General features: G+C 39.8%; 2 protein-coding genes across 5 annotated transcripts in view; both read left to right on the top strand.

Moving 5' to 3' along the window:
- NCALD (neurocalcin delta) overlaps window positions 1-22,770 on the top strand; it is a 369,475-nt gene that overhangs the window by 43,241 nt on the left and 303,464 nt on the right. The window contains exon 1 of one of the 4 annotated variants that reach the window (XM_077846818.1): window positions 13,178-13,223. The exons of the other annotated variants lie outside the window; for them this stretch is intronic. The gene's annotated coding sequence lies outside the window, so the exon portion shown is untranslated. Of the gene's footprint in view, window positions 1-13,177; window positions 13,224-22,770 lie in introns of those variants that run through there. 4 annotated transcript variants of the gene reach the window in all.
- LOC144282822 (ubiquitin-conjugating enzyme E2 N-like) lies at window positions 9,003-10,041 on the top strand. Its single transcript, XM_077846607.1, has 2 exons — window positions 9,003-9,304; window positions 9,518-10,041. The coding sequence occupies exons 1-2, from the start codon at window positions 9,208-9,210 to the stop codon at window positions 9,886-9,888; spliced, it is 468 nt and encodes a 155-aa protein (XP_077702733.1). The 5' UTR covers window positions 9,003-9,207; the 3' UTR covers window positions 9,889-10,041.

Genomic DNA, 22,770 nt, shown 5'->3' with positions numbered 1-22,770 from the left:
ATTCTAAGCAGACTCAGTTGTAGGCTGGTCATATTGTATTCATGTGATTTATTGACATTATGGTAAACAGTACATTTTCTAACATTATTGAAAGCGTGAATATTTTGTTCTACCTTTTTTTTTTTTGACAATAAGAGACAAACCACCAAGAGAAGTAGTCATTAAGACTCCCTTTATTGCTTCTATTCTTTTTTTTTTTTTTTTTTATTTATGATAGTCACACAGAGAGAGAGAGAGAGAGAGAGAGGCAGAGACATAGGCAGAGGGAGAAGCAGGCTCCATGCACCGGGAGCCCGATGTGGGATTCGATCCCGGGTCTCCAGGATCGCGCCCTGGGCCAAAGGCAGGCGCTAAACCGCTGCGCCACCCAGGGATCCCTATTGCTTCTATTCTTAAGGGAGTAGTTCTCAAACTTGGGGAGCCTATATAAAATACAGATACGAGTGCTTAGATTCAAAACATAGGGATGGGGCCCACAAATCTGAATATTTAACAAATGCCACAGGTAATTATCTTGCAGATGGTCTAAGCATCAAACTTTGGAGGATTAAAAACACCAAACCAAACCACACAAAACTCCATTCTTCAAACTCTCAACAGCAAACTTGTCCCATATATCAAATCCTTAGGCCTTAGTATGCTCGTAGAAGCTTGGCCTTAATGCCTAATGAGTGGGCTGGAGACCTAGACCAGCTGGAGTCCCTCAGTCTCTCTGGTAGTGTATAATTGGAGATCCAGTGGTTAGGTAGGACACAGGCCAGTCCTGATGTCTGCTTGTAATTGCAGTTTTTGCGGGGGCCCCAAGCCCTTCATGCCCATTGTGTGGAGTGGTCACAGAATTTTAGTATCCCCCAGAGGTTCCCCAGAGCCCATGCTTTTATTTGAGAGTCTTCCTTCCAAGTAAAATGAAACTCCCAAATCTTACTCTTTGATTAGTGAGAACAACTATGAAAATTCCCTCTCCCTACCCAGCCTCTACCAAGAATACTTTAATCCAATGGAGTTGAAGTCCCCCCTGAAGTTTCGTGACCAACTCTGACAGGAACAGAACAATAATATACTCAGGAGCCAACCTTTAAAACCCTCTGAAATATTTGGCTTGCCTCAGCCTCCATTTGTGCTATGTGAAAGAATACCATGGTGTGACATGGTATATTGTTTTTGGAATTCTGCAGGCTAGTCTTGAAATAAATGCTTATAGGAAGCTGTCAAGATGAACCTAGTATTAGGCAATAAAGGTCGGCCGGGGGTGGTTTAAATAAAGGTATTTGCTTGAGATTGTTCAGAATAATGGAACTCTTAGGTGAAAAGTGAAAATAGCAAACACGGCTGGCTGCTGACAACACACCGTGCCATTACCCTTTTGTGTGAAGTCACTGGAAGAGAGATGAATTATGTTTCCTGGGCGGAATTTTTTTTTTTTTTTTTGAAGAAGGAGGGTGGCAGCAGGGATCTATTTTTATTTAAAAGGCTTGAGAAGTGCAGTGGAATGGCTAGGAGTTTGCAATCAGGTCTTTGCCATTGTTTGACAAGTCATTAGCAATTGGCGACAGAAAAATCAGTAGTCCTGCCTCATTGCTGTGGCACTTCATTGGATGTGCTTTATAATATTTGGGCAAGTTTGCCATTACCCTGTGTCTTAATTTCTCACTTCCTGAAATATGCTTTAATGCCTCGTGGCATGATGGGATTTCCTTAAATGTTGGCAGATTGCTTTATATGTTCAGATGTGCAAAGGGAAAGTAATCCAATTTATTAATTATGCATTACAGTTAATAATCATATAAAGCTGTCAAGTGATTAGCTGTAGGAGGTGTGTGAGAAAAGGACTGTTAAAATGGCAGCAGTTGTTGCTATAGATAGGGCTCTTTGCTGTTACGCTCATAATTTTTTTAAAGAAATACATAGTTATGGCTTCAAAGCATTATTTTATGAAAATTGTGTTCTGGATGGCAGAGTTGTTTATATTCCCCTTTTGGGAAAGTAAAGGCTATCATGCTGTGATTGTCTTCAAAAGAGTGGGTTCTATGTACTAGGTATAGAGATCATCTTTCGTGAGAGGAAGAGTTAATCCTTCCTGTCTTGAAATTCTAACTTTGCCAGGGCCTAGCTGGCTGTCATGCGAAAGACGCCTATACTTCTGGGTCTCAGTTTATCTCCCTGTAAAATGGAGAAATCCCACAGTTGTGTAGAGGATCCTCTCTGTCCAGCTCACTTCCTCAGGGTGATTTACCTGTGTTAGGGTTAGAAAAGGGAGAACAGGCAGCTGGTAGCTAGCATTGCAGTTTCTGCTCTAAACTGGTACTCAGTGCTCTTCGTGTGCATGAAACAAATGCTCAATGAAGCCAGCTCAGGTAAAGGAGGAAAGGATACAACAGATGGATTCAAACATAGGCCCTGGCATGTGAGCAGGCTACCCAGGCTTCTAGCTGCTGGAGGAAGATAACTGGAAATGGAAGCATGAGCCTCCATGCTCTGTAGCCCTGAGGAGTTGCCTGGCTTCTTTCACCTTTGAGTCTTCTCCTCTTAGCTGACTTCTTCCCAAGGTTCAGTAAGACTCCCAACCTTGAGTATTTATGACCCATGAGGTCTAGAAGTTACCGCTGACTGTCTACAGGCTCTAAAACTCATCTGCATTCCTGTGACAAGTATTAATGAGTGACTACCATGCTCCAGTGCGTGTTTTAAGTCTTGCCTCCAGAGGGAAGGTCAGACGATAACCATATAAACAGGCAAATGAATGAATGAACAGTGCGCTTTCAGATATAGGTAAATGAATAAAAAATAAAGTAACATAATGGGATAGAGAATGATAAACCATGAAAGACTCCTAAGTCTGGGAAACACACAAAGGGTTGCAGGAGGGGAGGTGGATGGGGGATGGGGTAACTGGGTGATGGGCATTAAGGAAGGCACATCACGTGATGTTATACTGAGTGTTATACTATATGTTGGCAAACTGGACTTAAAAAAAAGAGAGAGAGAGAGAGATGGGGGATGTTGTGCCACTTTAAAGAAAGGAGTGAAAGTAGTATTTGGATAAACTTGAATGAGGAGCAGAGCCAGAATTGTAGAGATCCAGGAGACCTGAGTCCCAGCAAAGGGAGCAGAGTCTGTGAAGGCCCTGTGTCAGGAATGAAAGTGATGGGTAAAAGGAACAGCAAGAAGCTGTAGTGATGGGATCCGATGGCGTGGCGCAGCGGTTTGGTGCCTGCCTTTGGCCCAGGGCGTGATCCTGAAGACCCAGGATCGAATCCCACGTCGGGCTCCCAGTGTATGGAGCCTGCTTCTCCCTCTGCCTGTGTCTCTGCCTCTCTCTCTCTCTCTCTGTGTGACTATCATAAACAAATAAAAATTAAAAAAAAAAAAAGAAGCTGTAGTGATGGGAGCATAATGAATGAGGGGTCAAGCGGTGGGAGATGGGGCGTGGAACAATTCATCAAGGGACTTGTAGCTTAGTCAGGAGTTAGGAGTTTTTCTAAGTGAAATGGAAAGCCATTAGAAGATCTTAAATTGGGGCTCCATGATTTGATTCACATTTTTAAAAGATCACTCTGACGGGTATGTTGCAAAACAGAATGCAAAGGGGCCAGTGTGGAAGCGAGGAGACCAGGGAGGAGGCTGCTTGCTGCACTAATCCCTGCGAGAGATGTTGGTGGCTTGGGTCAGGCTGGTGGTGGTGGAATTGGTGAGAGCCGGCCACTTAGGGACGTTACAGGATTTGCAGGTGCACCAGTTGTGGGGCGTTGAGAAAGGGATAAATCAAGGTTGATGACTAAGTGTTTTTCTGGAGGAACTAATTGCATAGAATTGACATTTGCTGCCATGGGAAGACTGGGAAAGGAATAGGACTGAGGGGAGAAATTAAATTTCTGGTTTGGACAGTGTTCAATTGTGAGATGCCTACTAGGCATCCAAATAGAGATGTCAGGCAGCTACTTGGATGATTAAATCTAGAGCATGAGAAAGGTGGGGACTGGTGATTAGAGTTTGGGAGCTAATTCTAACCTGGGCTCCAGCTGAGATCACCTAGAGAGATTGCGTCTACTGGGTAGAGAAGTAGGCCTGGGACTAATCCCTAGGGTACTCTGACATCTAGAGGTGGGGGAAGGGGTGGGGAGCCAGCTGAGAAGACTTGAGGAGGAGGTCCAATTCTAGAGCCAGTGAAGTCAGTTGATATCTAGCCCACCAATGTGGGCTTCAAGTTTGCTAAGTGCTCCTGGACCAATCAGTAGTGGCCAAAGTGAATGGGCTGTGAGGCCTGCTGAGGTCCACTGAGTTTTGTGGGCAGGATCATATTTCTTGAGAAGGGGAAAGGACAGAGTGGGGATTCTAAAACCTGGCTTAAAATGTAATTGAAAGTTTGTCAATGGGCTCTTAAGGATATTACTTCTCACTCTTTTTCTCTTTTATCATAGCTTTCTTTTAATTTATCTTATTTTTATAGGCTTATTACTAGGTCTGTTTTACCTTTTACTTTCCAAAGGATCTTAGAGGCCCTTAGTGCCACAGGTACCTATATTTCTCCCCCCTGTCTTCTTTCCTTTCTTGGCCCAGCCTTAAAAAATTTCCATTCCACATACACATTCATGGATATATCCGCTAATAAGCTAGCTGGAACTAACTTGTACCTGTGGAAGAACCATGGGGTGGGGCCACCACCATAGCTGACTCTTCTCCAGGCAGTGGTGAAATGATTCTCTCAATCTCATACACTTTGTCAGAATAAATATTTCACTCAGTTAGTGCTAAGGCATCCCAGGAGTCTAGATTAACAGTTCCCCTCAAAGAGTCAGGGAAGCATTATATAAGCTCAGGAATGCTGTGAGCAGCTATTAGTTAAGAGGCCTGATATGATTTCTAAGGGAAGGGGGGTGTTTGGGGAAGCTGGTTTAGCACTGCTTCACTCTATTCCCTGAATTCTCCTTCCTGGCCAGTTGCGCGGATGTGGACTCCAGGTGAGCCACAGTGGGATGAATGTGTAGGTGATTGTACAAATCCATCACCACCGTTAGAAAAACAGCTTTAAGTGTGCATTCTTGAAAAAGGAAGGCATGCCATTCATTGAATATAGTTACAATAACCTGTTCACCAGCTCCAGAGGGACATGGTCAGAGATACAAAGAGTACTTACTCAACACAAAAGTCTCTTAGATGAATGCAGGTATTATTTTGTGTCTGTTCCCTTGATTCTCCTCGCCTGTGGGAGAGTGTATTCTCCCAAGCAAATAATTTTGAGCTTCTGTTTCTCTCATATAACTGTGGATAATAGAGTTGACCTTTCTCACTTAGATTATTGAGTTTAATGCCCTTGACATGTGGCAAATGCTACATGGCCACTAAAATCTTGTTCCATTTCTCTGCTCCAATCCCTAGGTCTTGTTTTCAGAGAGGCATTCTGTTGGACCCCACAAAGCAATAACCTAAAAGGCAGGTGGTTCAGCCCCTTCCTGAGAAAAATGAGACTGATTTTCCTTACTTGCAAACCTATCAGGTCACTCAACTTGATAATTCACCAGTGTTCTCTTAGCAGAACATTTTACAAAGATTATAAAGATATTTCAAAAGTTGAGAAGGAGGGAAAACCTTTCAAATCTTTTCTAATAAACACAACTCTTTACGCCTTTTGTTGATCTTCCTACTATTTACATGCAATTTTGGAATTTTAATTACAGCATACACAAAGCTTGAATATTCTTCTATAATTTTTAATATTTCATAGTTGTATTTTTCTGAATACTATTCCATAGATTAGAATGACCATAGTTTATTTACTTTTCTTTGAGGGCATTTATTTTGTTTCTAGTTTTTCACTGTTCTGTCACTGCAGGGCCCTTGTTCTTTCTTTTGTATTATTTTCTTGGGATGAAGTCATGGGGCAGTAATATGGGTAGGGTTACTACATAAAACACAAGATTCCCAGCTACAATGGGATTTCAGATGAACCATCAATAGTTTTTTAGCGTAAGTATGTCTTATGTAATATTTGGTACATACTTACACTAAAAAGTGTTTATTTTTATTTGGAATTCAAATTTAACCGAGTATCCACAATTTTTTTTGTTAAATCTGGCAACCCTAATTTTGAATCAAAGCAGGAACATTTTCATGAGTATTAATACAGATTGCCAAATTTCTGTTAAATTAATCATTAAGATTCTATTAATAATTTAAAGGAGGGGAAATTCTCAGAGGGGAGAAATAACAAAGAAAATGGGAACCCTAAGATGTTCTATAGGTAATTATCTAGGCTATTACATTTTCAGTTTTTAGGAAACTTATATAATCATACAATATTATATAAATATTCATAGAGACATAAGGAAAAATTTTTTGGACCGCACATACTTCTGGTAACATCTACCCAGTTTGTATCTGGTTTCTTGGTGAGGTACTTGTTATTATTTGCCTAATTGCTATGTGTGCCCCTTCTTTCTAACTAACAGAACCCTGATTTTGTTCAGGGCAGCAAGGGGCCCAGTTAAAAACTCAATTTCTCAGGCTACCTAACAGCCAGAGGTGGCTATGGGACTCAGTTCTGACCGAAAAAGGTAGGCAGAAGTCTGTAGTGCTGTATTTTTCCCTTCTTCCTTTGCCTGGAATGTAGCTGTGATCTTTAGAGATATAGCAGCCATCTTATGACCTGTGGAAAAAAGCTATGCGTATGGAATAGTGAAGTAGTAAAATAAGATTCATGGTTTGTATGCCCATAATTGATGAAATAACCTTATTCTAGTTTATTGCATATATTTTTATAAGCTTCTTCAAGTCCCTTGTAGAAGTGAGTCTAAATCTATATACACATAAATAATATTTTGTGGAAGTCAGTATGCCCACGGGAAGGGGTTGAGGAATTCTTGTGGAACTGCCATGACTGTTGCTGAAACAGTTCAGTCAGGGCTAAAGGCCAAGTCTAATTCCTGAAACTCAGAGACCAATGAGGGAGGATACAATTCACCAGTCTAGCTCTGGGGCACAAGGATTAAGATCTCAAAGAAAGTAAGTGTGACAAACAGGAAGTTAGGTCGGATTCTTAGGGCTTCAGAATCAGCTGTCACACCAAGGTCAAGAACTTCTGAGGTAATAGAGACAGGGAGAACTTTACAGATTACAACAGGAATTTGTCCAGAGAAGTGAATCAAAACTAGGGAAGGAACCCATGGACCCCATGCTGACTTCTGGTGCCCTTTCTCCACCTAAGTCTGTTTAGTAGTTTACCCTCTGCCTTAGTACCTCTATAGTCATAGAGTCCTGAAAAATGAGGGCAGATGTCAGTTTGAACTGAACTGTCTGCTGCATTCCTTTAAAGAGATGTGCCTGTGGCTCACACATACCCTCTGGGTTGCCTCGAGTGCTGCCTGACGACTTGAGAGCAGTGTATTTTTTAAAATAAATAATACAGTTTGTTTTGAAATTGTTTAGGCAATCCAAGCTGTTGTTAAAAACAAAAAAGAAAACAGAAAGAGCAAAAATGCACCTTTACTATAATCCTGCCATGTGGGATTTGGGTGTATTTTTTTATGGATATTCTTTTTATTGATATCTTTATGTTCCTCATCATAAAAAGGGGGACAATTTCAAAATGTTATTTTGGTGATTAGATTTATGGTGAGCTTTCTGCTATATTATTAAGTATCCTTATAAAAGGATGATTTTAAAAAATAACAGTGATATTCTTAAATTCCCCTTTAAAGGACATTTAATTTATTATTGAACATTAAGATTATTTTATTATAAATAAGATATGGCAAACATCTTTTTTACATATATCTTTATGTGCTTTTTATTTTTTTATTTTTTTATGTGCTTTTTAAATTATGCACATAATAAATTCCTAGGACAAATTCCTAGAAGTGAAATGACTGAGTCACAAGATATGAAAAATTTAAAGAATTTTATATATACAGATATGCTGCTCTCTAGAAAGTCTATGAATTTATATTTTTGAAAGAAATGTGTGAGAATGTTTTACTAAACCCTTGCCAGAAATATATGCTATTATTAAAAAAAAAACAAAACACAACTTTGGAATGGTCTCCCATGGTTTTAGTGCTTATTTCTCTGATTGTTGTGATGCTGAACATTTCTTAAGCATTTTGGCTTTGTGTAGCTTCTGCAAATTGTCAGTTCATGTCTTTGGGCAAGAGTCTTTTCTAATTAGACATTTTTAAATTAGGGCAAGACATTTCCCAAAAGATATAAAGTCTTTCATTCTTATTTTCATTATTTTGTGTTTCCCTGTCCTTTCTCTGACTTTTCTTCTCCCTAAATGGAGAGAATATCCATAAGAAAATATACCAATTTCCTTTATCTATTAGACTGAGTCATATGAAACTGAAGTTTTTAGAAGGTCAAACAAAGGTAAACTATCAGCAATTTTATATGGCTAAACCTGATGTATTTCTCTTGATAAACTGATTCAATCTTCCTCCCTACTCCTGTCTACCTTTCTGTTTGTCCATTCATTCATCCTCCCAACAAATATTTTTTAACCAACTGCAGCATGTCACCACTCTAAGGAGGACTCTCCAGCCATTGTTAGCTCTGACCTCTCTTCTGAGCTCTGGCATCTGTTTTTTGAGTTGGCAAGTCAGCCCTACTCTGGCTCTGTAATATTACTGACATCTTCTCTGTTCCCATTATATCCACCTCAGTTTAGATCTTCATTACTTAATGTGTGTTGTAGTCATAACAAAACTACTGTAAACTGGATGGCTTATAAACAACAAACATTTATTTCTCATAGTTCTAGAGGCTAGGATCTTTGAAGATCCTGGTGCCAGCAGAGTCGGTATGTGGTGCGAGCCTGCTTCCTCATGGATGGGGCCCACTCACTTGTGTTCTCACATGGTGGAAGGGCCAAAGAGGCTCTCTGGGGACTCTTTTATAAGAGCACTAATCCCATTTGCTAGGGCTCACCTTCATGACCTAAGCATCTCAAAAGATCCCACCTCCCAGTCTCACCACATTGCCGACTCAGATTTCAACAAATGAACTTGGGGGAAAACATAAACTTTCAGATTATAGCCATGTGCAATGTTTTCTCTCCTGCAATATTCTTTCCCTTCTCTTACTTCACACTACATTTATTTAGATTCAAATCTTTTCCCTCTTTCAAGGGTCATTTTAAATGTGATACTTTAGACTCTGAGTGAGGGGAGTGGAGCCAGGGTGGAGAGCAGAGGCCGAACTCGGGGATCTGACAAGATGTCTGGGCTGCCCCGCGGGATTATCAAGGAGACCCAGTGTTTGCTGGCAGAACCAGAACCTGGCATTAAAGCAGAACCAGATGAGAGCAACGCCCGTTCTTTTCTTTTTTTTTTTTTTTTAATTCTTTTTTATTTATTTATGATAGCCACAGAGAGAGAGAGAGAGAGAGAGAGAGAGAGAGAGGCAGAGACACAGGCAGAGGGAGAAGCAGGCTCCATGCACCGGGAGCCCGACGTGGGGTTCGATCCCGGGTCTCCAGGATCGCGCCCTGGGCCAAAGGCAGGCGCCAAACCGCTGCGCCACCCAGGGATCCCCCGTTATTTTCATGTGGTCACTGCTGGCCCCCAGGATTCCCCCTTTGAGGGAGGGACTTTTAAACTGGAACTATTCTTTCCAGAAGAATACCCGGTGGCAGCCCCTAAAGTACGTTTCATGACCAAAATTTATCATCCTAATGTAGGCAAGTCGGGAAGAATATGTTTAGATATTTTGAAAGATAAGCGGTCCCCAGCACTGCAGGTCCGCACAGTTCTGCTATCGATCCAGGCTTTGTTAAGTGTTCCCAATCCAGATGATCCATTAGCAAAGGATGTAGCGGAAGAGTGGAAGACCAGCGAAGCCCAAGCCATAGAAACAGCGAGAGCACAGACGAGGCTATATGCCGTGAATGATATTTAAAATCGATCTGATCATCAGGTGTGCATCACTTCTCCTGTTCTGCCAAGACTTCTTCCTTTTTTGTTTGCATTTAATGGACACAGTCTTAGAAACATTACAGAATAAAAGCCCAGACATCTTCAGTCCTTTGGTGATTAAATGCACATTAGCAAATCGATGTCTTGTCCTGATTCACTGTTGTAAAGCACGAGCAGAGGCTAGAAGTACCATCTGGATTGTTGTGAAACGTTTAAAAGCAGTGGCCCCTCTGCTTTTATTCATTTTCCCCATCATGGTTTAAGTATAAAGCACTGTGAATGAAGGTAGTTGTCAGGGTTAGCTGCAGGGGTGTGGGTGTTTTTCTTTATTATTTTTTTGAGGGGGAGAGGTAGTTTTATTTTAATTTTATGGACTCCTTTCCCCCTTTTTATGTGATCTAATTGCATCGGTTAAAAGCAGCTAGCCAGTTCTTTAGAATATGCTCTCTAGCCAAGCCTAACTTTATTTAGACGCTGTAGATGGACAAGCTTGATTGTTTGAACCAAAATGGGAACATTAAACACACATCACAGCCCTCACTAATAACATTGTGACTTTGCTGTCAAGTATAGAACTCTTCCTTCAAGAAAAAGCTTGTGACCATTTTGTATGGCTTGTCTGGAAACTTCTGTAAATCTTACGTTTTAGTAAAATATTTCTTGTTATTCTAAAAATAAAAAACAAACAAACAAACAAATAAATAAATAAATGTGATACTTTAACTCATCACTGCCTTCTCCCCATCCTTCATTACCCTGGGATAGAAGTTTCACCATTCTGATAGCCTTTTATATGTACATGTTTTCTAGAACTTTCTCCTCCTACCATTTGGTTATTTCTGTACTTTCTTTTATATTGAGATATCATTTACATATAGTAAATGCAAAAATTTAATTGTACAACTTGATACATTTTTACATATGCATATTCCTTTGCAACAACCACAGAAAATTTCCATCACCTTAGAAAGTTCCCTTATGATCCTTCATAACCACTGTCAGCTACCAATGATAACTAATAACTGTCCTGATTTCTATCACCATTGGTTAATTTTCATGTTTTTGAATTTCAAATTAATGGCATTATGAAATATGTACTCTTTTTTATCTGGCTACTATTGCTCAACATAATGCTTTTGAGTTTCATCCATGCTATGTATCTATCAATAGTTTGTTCCTTTTTTTTATTGCTGTGTAGAATTCATTGAATGAATATATAACAGTTTGTTCATACATTCTTCTGCTGATTTGGAGACTTGGATTGCTTCCAGTTTTTCACAATTATGAATAAAGATGCTATAAACATTCTTGAACAAATCCTTCTTTTTCTTGCACATGTACCTGGGAATGGATTGCTGGGTCACAGGGTAGGCATATGTTTAACACTAATAGAAACCACCAAACAGTTTCCAAAGGAGTTATGCCATTTTACATTCTCACCAGAAATACATGGGAGTTGATCTACATTCTTGCCATCATTTCATGGTATATATCTTTTTAATCCTATTATATGTATAGTGGTAAATCATTGTGATTTTATTTTCATTTTTTTCATTGTGATTTTAATGAAGTATTTTTAATCCCATGATGAATAATAATGTTGAACACATTTTCATATGTTTATTGTCTATTTGGCTCTTTTGTCTTTTAAAATGCCTATTCAAGTTTTTTGCTCATTGTCTTAATTACTGTAATTTTATGGTAAGTCTTAAGTCTGGAACTTTAAACTTACAACCCTTGTTTTTCTTTTTCAAAATTGTCCTGGCTGTTTTGGGTCCTTTAAATTCCCATATAAATTTCAGAATGAGTCTGTCAATTTCTACCAAAAAAATGCTTGCTGGGATTTTAACTGGGACTTTGTTGAATGTAGAGGTAAATTTGGGAGAATTAGTGTCTTAACAATCCATGACTATGGTATATCTCTCCATTTTCAGGTTTTGTTTCATTGTCGCAGCAATGTTTTCAGTGTAGAATTCTTGCATGTATCTTGTTAGTCCTATGTATCTGATTTTTTTTATGTCAATATGAATGGTATTATTTTTAAAATTTCTTTTTCTGATTTTTGGTTTAGGGTATATAGAAATACAACTGGTGTTGTTAGTAGTTGTTTTAGATTAAGTTCCTTTGGATTTTCTACATACATAATTATGTCATCAATAAAGAAACCTTACTTCTTCCTTTCTAATTTTATGCCTTTTATTTATTTTATTTCCCTGCCTTGTTACATAATTTCTGTACATTTCTTTCCTCCTCCACTAGACTGTAAGGCAAGATCTTTTGAGACAAAGCTCCCATGGTGCTTCAAACATGGGAGATATTGGGGACATGTGGGTGGCCCAGTGGTTGAGTGTCTACCTTCGACTCAGGTCGTGATCCTGCAGTCCTGGGATCAAGTTCCGCATCCGGCTCCCTGCTGAGATCCTGCTTCTCCCTCTGCCTATGTCTCTGCCTCTCTCTATGTCTCTCATGAATAAACAAACATGGGAAATATTAAGAAAACTTTGGTTGACAATGTAAATTATGATGGGGAAGATAATGAATTAAAGCTGCAAATTACTTTTCTGTATGATCAGTGAGTTACCACCAGGAAAAAGGGTGCTAGTTAAAACCCATTTTTGTGAGTTGGTATGTCTTATTTTATAAGGGTTGTTACAGGTGACTTAAAGACTCCCTGGATCATTCTACCTGGCTTGTGGTTTTCAGTTCCTGGATACTTCTCTGGTGTTATGTTAGCATTCAGTGTGTGTGTGTGTGTGTGTGTGTGTGTGTGTGTGTGTGTGTTTTATAAGATTCTTGCCAAGCATTTTGAAACTTCCAAAATAGTAGTGACTGCTTCTCCCCAGGATAGCATGGAGCAGATGGATTCCTGGACCTCACTGCCTTCAGTCCCAATTCCCCAAGCTTCTGTTGGTGTAGAAAAAAGAATCTGCATTTTCAATATTACTGGAGTGAAGCCTGGGAAATTTTCAGTTTTGAGCCTTTAAATTCCAACAAGCAATGTTATTTTTAGATTTCTAGTATGCACTTGGGGTTTGTGAGTGAAATTGTATTAAGGAGTGAGGATGAGGGCTCACGTAAGGGGGCGGTGGTCTTTTCCCAGTAAGCAGCTGCTCTTGCCGGTTCTGAAGATTCGTGGGACTGTGAAATGGCAGCCTGTAAGCTGCAGACACCCAGGGCAGGAGTAAAAGCACTCATTGGACTTTGATACCCATTTTTGCATTTTGGGTGCAGTAGTCATCTTTCTTTTATAGATTCCATTGTCCATGTGGCTGGACGAGGATGTTTCTTGCATCACATGAGGAGTTTGTGCCTAAGGAGGTAATTCCACTGTTTCTTTGTTTCTTTGCAAACTGCAGATATACTGTTAGCTATTTAAACAGTAGATTGGTAAAGGATTTACGGCAGTTTTGACTCTAGGCCACAGAGACTGCTCTGTGTTTCCTTTTGGTTGACATTTTTCTATCAAGTTAGACACATCAGTAGAGAACTAGCATGTGAATGAACTAATTATGTTTTTGCTGTTGAGTGAATCAGGATCACCTTGAAAAATGAAAGTACCAGAGAAATAATAGAAAAGAGAAAAAATCAAGGAATACATACCCTTGTAAATTTGGATTAAATAATATAAATGCAGGGTGATTTCTCCTAAATACTTGACATTTTCAACTTTTATATATTTGGGTCTCTTAAAAATTCACATATTGACATTAAAACAGCGTTCTAAGTATTTCTGTGATTATTATTAATAGAACACTTCTCTTTGTCCCCAGCAACAGGCACTTTGCCTGATCACCTAAATTCCTGCTACCCAGAAATAATTACTGTTTGTAATCATTGGGTACAAAATAATGACAATTAATTTCCATAGTTTGTTTTCATGCTGTAGCTGGTGTTTGGAAATCTCCTTTTGTCACTTAACAATCTGTAATATGGATATATTTGCAAGTTGAGAAATACAGAGCTACATTATTTTAATAGTTAACCAGGATACATTGTGTGTGTGTGCATGTGTGCACATGTGTGCACATATATTAAATAATTTAAGTGATAAGTTCTTTGTTGATAGATATTCTTGTTTTAGACTTTTTTTTTTTTTACTATTATAAGCAACATTACAAGGGGCTTGTATATGAATGTTGTATATAAATCTTGAACATCTATCTGATTAGTGTCTTAGGATAAATTTCTGGGAATGGGATTTTGGAGCTCAAACTGTGTATATTTTATCTTTTGATATATTCTGCCAAACTTCCCTGCAGAAAAGATGAATTAATTTCTATTCTCAGCAACATCAAATTGAAAATGTTTACCTGTACCATTACTAACACAATTGCAAATCTTGACTTGCTTGTATTTTTGAATTCTTGTATATTTGTCTCTGCATGGGGATTGTAAACTAAATTAGTCAGGATCTAGTCAGAAAGCCCAAGACAACACTAGGTAATTTAGATAGCTGGGATTTCATACAAGGAATTGGTTCCACATGTATGGGAAATCTTAAAGTGCAAAGGAAAATGCTGAAGTCACCCAGAGGAAGTAGCAGGAAGAAGGTAGAATGAAGAGAACTCAGAGCTCTGGGGAGGGGTCTGGCAGGGCTGGGCTGGGTCTAGGGGGAGGGAGGGGTTGTGCAGCCTGGCTGCTGAAAGGCACCAGAGACTGGCACTCTGCCTGCCAGGTGGGTATGGCCCAGCTGCCAGCACATGAGGGTGGCTGGTGTTGGGAGTGTAGAGGAAAGCTGGGGGCAGAAGCCAGCCTGTGCTGTTGTTGGTATGATGCTGGCAGAAACTAGGAACCAGAAGGAAGTCCCTTCTCCCTCCTCTTACCTTCCACTCTCTAAGGCCTTGGGTTGGCACAGCCATATAGAACACCACCTGATGAGGGAGTAAATGAAATAAATTTTGCAGTCCCAGCCTAAGCATCACAGATCAGAAAAGAGAATGCTCGGTTTGGAGCTAAGAGGCAATGAGTCAAGAACCAGTTTTATTTGTTTGCTTGGGCTGCCATAACAAAGTACCATGAACGGCATGACTTCAAACAACAGAAACACAATGTCTCACAGCTCTGGAGCCTAGAAATCAGAGATTAAGGTGTTATCCTTTTTATAAGGACACCAGTCATATTGGATTAAGGGCCCACCCTACTCTAGAATGAGCTCATCCTAATCGAATTACATATGCAATGGCTCTTTTCCAAATAAGATTACTTTACGAGACACTGGGCATTGGGACTTTAACATAGGAAGTTTTGGGAGCACACAATTCAACCCATAATGTCAGTACATAAACTTCTTTAGAACAGGGTCCTTTTAGCCCTAAAATGCTATATTACCTCCTTTGTATTCTTCAAGTTCTGAGTACATAGAATGTGCCTAATTATTATTAAATAAATGAATACATGCTAAGTTAAATGATGCACATTTATCTTCAGGTTGTTTTTTTTTTTTAAGATTTTATTTATTTATTCATGAGAGACACAGAGAGAGAGGCAATTAGAGGCAGAAGGAGAAGCAGGGTCCCTGCAGGGAGCCCGATCTGGGACTCTATCCCTGGGACACTGAGATCCCCCCCTGAGCTGAAGGCAGATGCTCAACTGCGGAGCCACTCAGGCATCCCGATCTTCAGGCTGTTGAGTCTAAAGTCACGTATATTTTAAATTGAAATTACAAAGAAAATCCATCATATTTTTAAATGTCAGATGTTCTTAAATTTCATGAACAGTTAAATGTCACATGCATCCAGAGTATCCTAGTGATTGCAAAACTTAATCCTATATTTAACATTAGAGTATAATAAGTTTGAGTTATTTCATCTTTATCTGTAATGTCAAACCTTCCCATAGTTAGAAAATCACTTATTCCGTAAGAAAAAGGATTTTCTAACTCAAGTGGACTGAGGTCATCTCAAGTGGGTGGAGGCTACTTGATTAACAACTTAAGACCACAACACTGTTGGTTTTCGGTTAGGATTTGAGTCCGGGACATATATATATATATATTTTTTAGGGCTCCTTTTGGGGATCTAGGCAAATGAGATTTAACTTGCTGGCTTCCACAGTGTTCAGAAAGCTTGGTTGGGCATTTACAACAAAAATGGAGTTGTCAATGGCTGAACTGCTAGGGGATTTTTTTTTTTTTTTCCATAGCCATGAGTCCCAGTGTGGGCTTCCTCAGAATGTTGATTTCATGAATTGGACTTGTCTGTTTCCCAGTTTCAATCAAAGAATGATATTTTCTAAATGTTAAGGAAAGAGGTTAACTTAATGAATGGAATTAAGTTAGATGATTACTATTGCTTCTGCCAGTACAGACTAGCAGATGTCAAAATGAATGAACAAGAAGTCGCAACATTTTAAAACATTAATATGCAAAAGCAGATGATCTTGCTTAGTTTAACAGCTCATTTTTGTGGGCTTGTGTGCTTCCTGCTGTAATTTTATGTCACATGAATGCATATTATGCTAGTAACTTGTTCCTAATGTATGAGTTAGAATTCCATCAAGTTCTGCAAAATGTGTAGAACATTGTGGCCTTTGAGTGAGATAAACTGTGATTCCAGCAATTAGATCGACATGGTTCCTAGCCTCTGGGAACTTACCAAGGAGAGGAGAGTTAGGAAAACTCTGGTTTAAAATGCGTGTGCCAAAGTCAAACTTACGATGGAGGAAGCTAGTGGTCAATGTCCTGGCTTCTTTGGTTTGAGGTGAAACCCTGAAACTTACCTCTGACTGTTGCCTTCCTCCTTCCTCTCTTTCCCTTTGTGATACTTCTTTGGAACTCAAAATTGGAGGGAGGCATTTTGGGGGAGAGATGAAGAAGTCTCTAACCTTGAAACTCTTGAAACTCAGTTCAGTGGTGGAGATGAACAAATATTCATACTCAGTAGGTTGTATGCTGGAGCAAAATTAGACAAACTCTGGGGGAGACCATGGGTCTGGGAGAGCCAGGAGTCCTGATCTTTTTGTTTTCTTGAGTCCTAGCTAGAGGCATGGTACCCAGTTGAAGGGGGCAACACAGTCCTGAGAGTATTCAAAGAAGGAAGTTACATTTGAACCAGGTATTGAAGGACAAGGAGGAGAAGATGATAGTGTAGGAAAGGAATCTCTTTTACCTATATCTTTTGTCCTTAAGCCCTCTTCTTTAGATACCACTAAAATTTGAGTTATAGCCCTGGGTGTGACCATGGCCCTTCACTCTGTAGGGTGTTTCTTGGGTAAAACTCCCCCCCCCCCCCCCCCCCCAGATCTCAGCACAGGACTGACTCAGCCAGTTGTCAGGAGCCATTGGCAGGGAGTCTAAGAAACTGGACTCCAGTGCCAGCTCCATCACTAACTTTGAGATCTTGAATAAGCCATTTAACATTTTTGAATAAAAAGCTAAATGATATGGGTAATGTGTTAAAATGTATGTAACACCATATAGTTATCAAGCATTATGTGAATTAGGAGGTTCATATTACCTTAATGCTGACTTTGTGTACATAGATTACATGTAAATTATCTTTCAGGAGATGGATGTCCAAATGAGGGAACAGACTCATGATCTGAGGTTATGTGGGAGTGATGAGTGATTCTGGGTTAATTTATAAGGATTCATGGAGGATATGTTTTAGTTTATTACTAAATGGAGTGCTGAGGGTTGACCGCTGCCATTACAGGGGACAGGCTGAGCCAAGAGCTGAGGTTTAGAGAGGAGAGAATCCTACAGAGTGAGTGAAAATGAGGTTGTTTACTCATTCATTCTTCAATTAACTCTCACATTCCTACTATATGTCAACAGGGAACAAGACAGACATGGTCTCTTCCCTTTTAAAACTTTATATCAAGGAAAGCAGACAATGAACAAATTATTACATGATGAATGAATTATATTTATTATAATAAGTGGGAGGGAGGAAAAGCACAGAGTGCAATGGAAGCATAGTATAGAGACCTCACCTGATGTGTGTTGAAAGGGGAGGGAGCAGAGACAGAAAAATGAATTGGCCAATGGGAGGTGGTCACAGGAGAGAAATCAGTACAGTAGGATCCTCATATGTGAAGCTTGAGATGACAAGAAAATGGGAACCTTCCAGAAACCTCAAGAGGGTTGGGACAGAGCATCATGAAGCTAGAAGAGGGCAGGGCAGTATAGGCTTGGTAAATGATTTTGGATTTTGCTCTTGGAGCACTGACAACCTTGGATGTGGTTGAAATTGAGTAATTTTGGCCTGTATTGTGTAGGTGGAGATGAAGAGAAGTGGGCAGATGTTAAAGGAATTTCAGAGGAGGAATAGCTTAAATTGGGGATTGATTTTATGTAAATGGGAATGAAAGAGAGGAAATATTAAGGTTGACTGAAGGTTTCTGGGTGGATAATGAGGCTACTACATCTGAAGGAGGTACAGGCTAGGTGGGGGAAGTTAATGGCCATAGTTTTGCATGTTATAAATATGTTGTGAGACATTCAAGTGGAGATGTCGATTTGGAAATCTGGATTTGGTCTAAGGTTGGGGGTCTGGTTGGATTGTGGACTTAGATGTCTTTAATGTATGAAAGATTATAATTATAACCACCTGAGTGAATGAAATTGGGAATAAAAGAGAGACGGAGAAAAGGGCTCTATCTGATGGGAATAGAAATAAGGTAAAGGTGGGCAGGACAACAAAAGGTGATTATTTCAAAGCTGAGCCCTAGAGCAAAGCACCTCTATTCTTATTAGCCAGACATATTCTTAATTTGGAGGTTTGTGTGCTCTAACTCTGGGCTGTTTTGATTTGACTTAAATTTCCCTTTTCTCCCTTTAGGAGTGGTCTGTAGAGATGACCCATGACATTGGGCTCTCTGGAAAGATTTGCTTATTTTCCCTTGGACTTTTTGAGTGGTTGTAGAGTCTTGGCATTAAAAATTCTTAACTGACACTGGAGTCTCAGCCTCCCTCAGAACTGCATTTCTGAGCTGACTTGTTATATCAAAGATTTTTTTGTTTGGTTATTTTTTTTCCCATCAAAACTGTCTTCAAATTGTCCTTCTCTTTATATATTTTATTTTTATTTTACCTAACAGCAGCAACAGTTTATGTTGTCTGTGTCAAGTTTTCTTAATGTTGACCTCTTCTAAGTGTCCTGTTTGGCTTTTGTTTGTACATTAAATAAAAAAATAGTACATTTCATTTTGCAATTAGAGCTTTTACTTAACAATTAAAAAATAACATGGATTATTTTTATGTAATATTAGAAAGTTACTACCAATCTAACCAAGTCTTATCATCTTATCAGTTTTGTATCCAATTCAGTTTATTCTAAGAACAATGAACAATATCTATATATTTTTTACTATTGTATGAATCTAAGTTTTGTAGGGGAGATATTTTTGTTAGCTTTGTCTAACTTGTAGAAAAGTACTTGGCCCATTGGAGGTGTTCAATAAATATTTGTTAAATGATTGAATAGTGTGTGTCAGAAGTACAGGTAAAGGTGTTTAAAAGACATCAATATACTTGCCCCACCATTCTTCTCCCAAGTTTGGCGAACATCTTTATGACCATTACCTGAACTCTTTATCAGGTAAGTTATTTTTCTTCATTTCGCTAAGGTTTTTTTCTGATGTTTTATTTAGTTATTTTTTTCATTTAGAACATGTTCCTCTGTTTCCTCTTTTAATTGACTCTGTGTGTTTGTTTCTGTCTATTAGATGAAATGGCCCCTTCTCCCAGTCTTGAAGGAATGGTCTCATTTGGCAATGAACTTTATTGTTCAACTTTGCTCTAGCTCTTGGTTGTTTCTTGAATCTTTGTGATTGTCCTAACAGTCTATTTTATTTTTAATAGCTCCCAGTTGTTGAGGATGTGCCAAAATCTGACCACATCCCAAAGGGGAGAGTCTCAGTTAGTACCTATAGTCAGGCCAGTGGGAAGCCAGATCCTCAGGCAATGGCTTTCAAAGTATGCATATACACTCCTGTGGGATCACAAGCATAAGCCCTGCTGGCCATCAGACCAGGTGATTTGGAGGTGTTTCCTAAGCTACAGTCACAAAACTGGGGCTCCAGATGAGTATATAAGCTCCTTTCTGAGAGACACCTGTAAACTGTAGCAAGGTAAAGGGAGAGCACAATAATGACATCGACCAGTCTACATTCCCTGCCAGTCTACAACTCCTCCGAGGCCTCTAGATGTGCCAAACCTGAAGTAGGCCCCTCAGTCTGAAGCTCCAGGACAAGCAAGTGAGCTTCTTTCACAGACTAGGGCTGTGTTTCAGGCTGCAGTCTGTACAGTGCCCTGGGGGTGGTAGCCTGTCAGGAACTCTCTCTCTCATTGTTATAGTCCCACGGGACCCAGGAACACAACTTGGCGTTCCACCCTCCACCCCCAGCCAGACTCCACAGCCAGGTGAACAAAGGGTGTCCTCTTGACTGTGGCTGCAAAAACTGGGGCATCACACGGGCACAAAAGCTCCATTCTAAGAGACAGTGGTGCTGCAGACGTGTCTGAGGGAGAGCATGAAGATGGCACCTTCCAAGGAAAAAGAGAAAAAAAAGTTTGGCACCTGCTCTTTGGAAGGTAAAGATGACAACTGCCAAGAAAAACAAAATGTCTGGGGCTAGAAAGAAAGAAAGAAAGAAAGGAAGAAAAAGCCCCACTGGCTTTAGCAAGGGAGAAGGAGAGCAGGAAAAAATGGTGCAGCAGTACCCCTTCATCCGAGAGGGGAGAGAGTATCCCAGTAGGTCTTGTCCCCTCAGGTAGAGGCTTTGAGATTAGCAAATCTCAAAGATTTTAGAATATCTTTGATGTAAAGTCTGGTTATTTTTCAAATGGCTGCTTCCCACACTGGGCTCTGGGGTGAGTGAGTGTGCAAGAAAGCCTTTTAAGGAGCTTTTCTGTTTGCTACAGCCTTTCCATCTGGTGGATGTGCACTCCACTGGTTTTCAAAGCCAGATGTTTCGGGGATTTGTTTCTCAGGTGCAGGTCTTTAAAAACTGGTGTGCCCAATGTGGGATACAAACTCTTCACTTCTCAGGGAATAGCTCCTGGTTTTGTATTCCCTCTCGGTTGTGGCTTGCTTAACTGTGGGTGTTTATGCGAGCACCAGTTTTCAGCCTATCCTCCCTACCTTGATGTGGCTCCTTTCTTGTTTGCTGATATGAAGCAGTTGCTCAGCTAGTTTTCAAGAGAAAACTGTTCTATGTGTATCTGAGGATTCGGGGTGTCTGTGGAAGGAAGAGAGTTCAGGATCTTCCTATGTTGCCATCTCGCACAGCCTCCCAACATGCTTGCTTCAATCAGCAAATTCTCCCTGCTGTGGCATTGGATGAGTGGTGATTAGCTGAATTTCATTAATTTTATACTTTTTTTTTTCTTGGTTAAGAGTGTTTTGGTTTTGCTTTTTGGTCCTTGTGACTATGAGATTTCTAATGTCTATTAATTTATTCAACTAATCTAGCAGGTAGAAATTTCAGTCCAAAAATTTAGGCAAGTAAGAAATATTACATGTTTATTTTTAAAAATTAATTTAAATTTGACTTGGAGCTCTCATCTTCCAGACTACTGAAAATGTAATCTCAGCTGTTCTGGAAGCCCATTTCCTCATCAGGGGTACACCCAAATGGAGAAGGCTTATGGTTAAGGTACTTGGAAGATAAGTAAAAGGCCTCTAGTTGCAAATAGTGGGACCTGGGCTTAAGGTCCAGACTTTCTTGCTATAACACACACACAAACCTTGCCAGGTCTTTAGGATATTGTCAACAGGGGTGATAAGGTCCTTCCTTCTCATTGTGTCTCCCAGCCCCACCCAACTTGTACTAGCCATGGTAGACAACTTGAAACACATCCAGAACCTCAATGTTTAACATAATAAATATATTTTATTTCCTCATGCACTGTTGAATGCAGATACTCTGGTTAGACAGCTCTAGCCCTCTAGGCACTGACTCAGGACCCTGGGCTGTTTCCATTTTAAAAATTCACCATCTTTCAGGGACTCAAAGTCCTTTGCCCCCCACCATGTGGAAGGAAGAAAAGAATATGAGGAATGAAACCCTTGGCCAGACAAGGACATACAACATTTTCCATTGGTGAGAACTCATGGAGAATGAGTTCCAAAGGGAACTGGGAAATGTAGCCACTTCCCAGCATCAATTCTACACCATGAAAAAGGAGTATGAATCTTCTGTGGCAGGTCAGCCATGTCTGCCCATTCCATCTTTTTGCCAATGTCAGTTAGTTTTTACCCATATCCCTTTGTTGTCTTTAAGAGCACTTAGCTAATATCTTCAATGAACTCAAGTTTTAGGGAAAAAACATCAGGAAGGAAAATATCTTGCTAGAAACTTCACTTTGAACTTTGAAAAACAAGATTTTTCTAAGAGAGGTTGGCTTGATTACTTCCATGGAATAAGGGAGAAAGAAGTCCAAAGGGAAGAAACACAAGTTAATTCAGAAATCAATTATCTTGTCATGCAAATATTTATTGGACAGCTACTATGGAAAAAACTAGATCATTTCTGAAATAATAAGTAGACTAAAGGAAATCAGTGGGGTGATGGACTTGAGAGTAACAGGGTTGGGGTAGGGAGGTGAGTTTAGATTGGGTAGCCAGAGAAGCCCTCTCTGGGGATTTGAAGATAACTGTTAGGCTGAGATCCAATAAAAAACCAGCTGTAGCCTTTTGAAAAGCAGTGGGAAGAACATCCTAGACAGAGAAACAGCAAGTGCAAAGGTCCTGGGGCAGGATTATAGCTTGGCTTATGTGAGGGAATAGGAGAGAGGCCAGAGTGGCTTAAGCATGAAGAAAGAAGTGGTACATGATGTGAACTGAGGCTGGAGATGAAGGTAAAGGCAATGTCACCCAGGAACTATAGGCTCTGGAAGGAGTGGAGTTTTTTCTGGCTGCCC

This window comes from Canis aureus, chromosome 14 (genome assembly GCF_053574225.1).
Source record: "Canis aureus isolate CA01 chromosome 14, VMU_Caureus_v.1.0, whole genome shotgun sequence".
In the NCBI taxonomy this organism is placed as follows: domain Eukaryota; kingdom Metazoa; phylum Chordata; class Mammalia; order Carnivora; family Canidae; genus Canis; species Canis aureus.
Note: the sequence above shows the minus strand (reverse complement) of the source record. Positions and strands in the feature narration are given on the sequence as shown.

What these genes read in the sequence shown, in the direction of transcription:
- LOC144282822 (XM_077846607.1), top strand. Translation starts at nt 9,208, where the DNA reads ATGTCTGGGCTGCCCCGCGGGATTATCAAGGAGACCCAGTGTTTGCTG. An exon ending in ACCAGATGAGAGCAACGCCC is followed by an intron (nt 9,305 to 9,517) that starts GTTCTTTTCTTT and finishes TGCGCCACCCAG; the next exon opens with GGATCCCCCGTTATTTTCAT.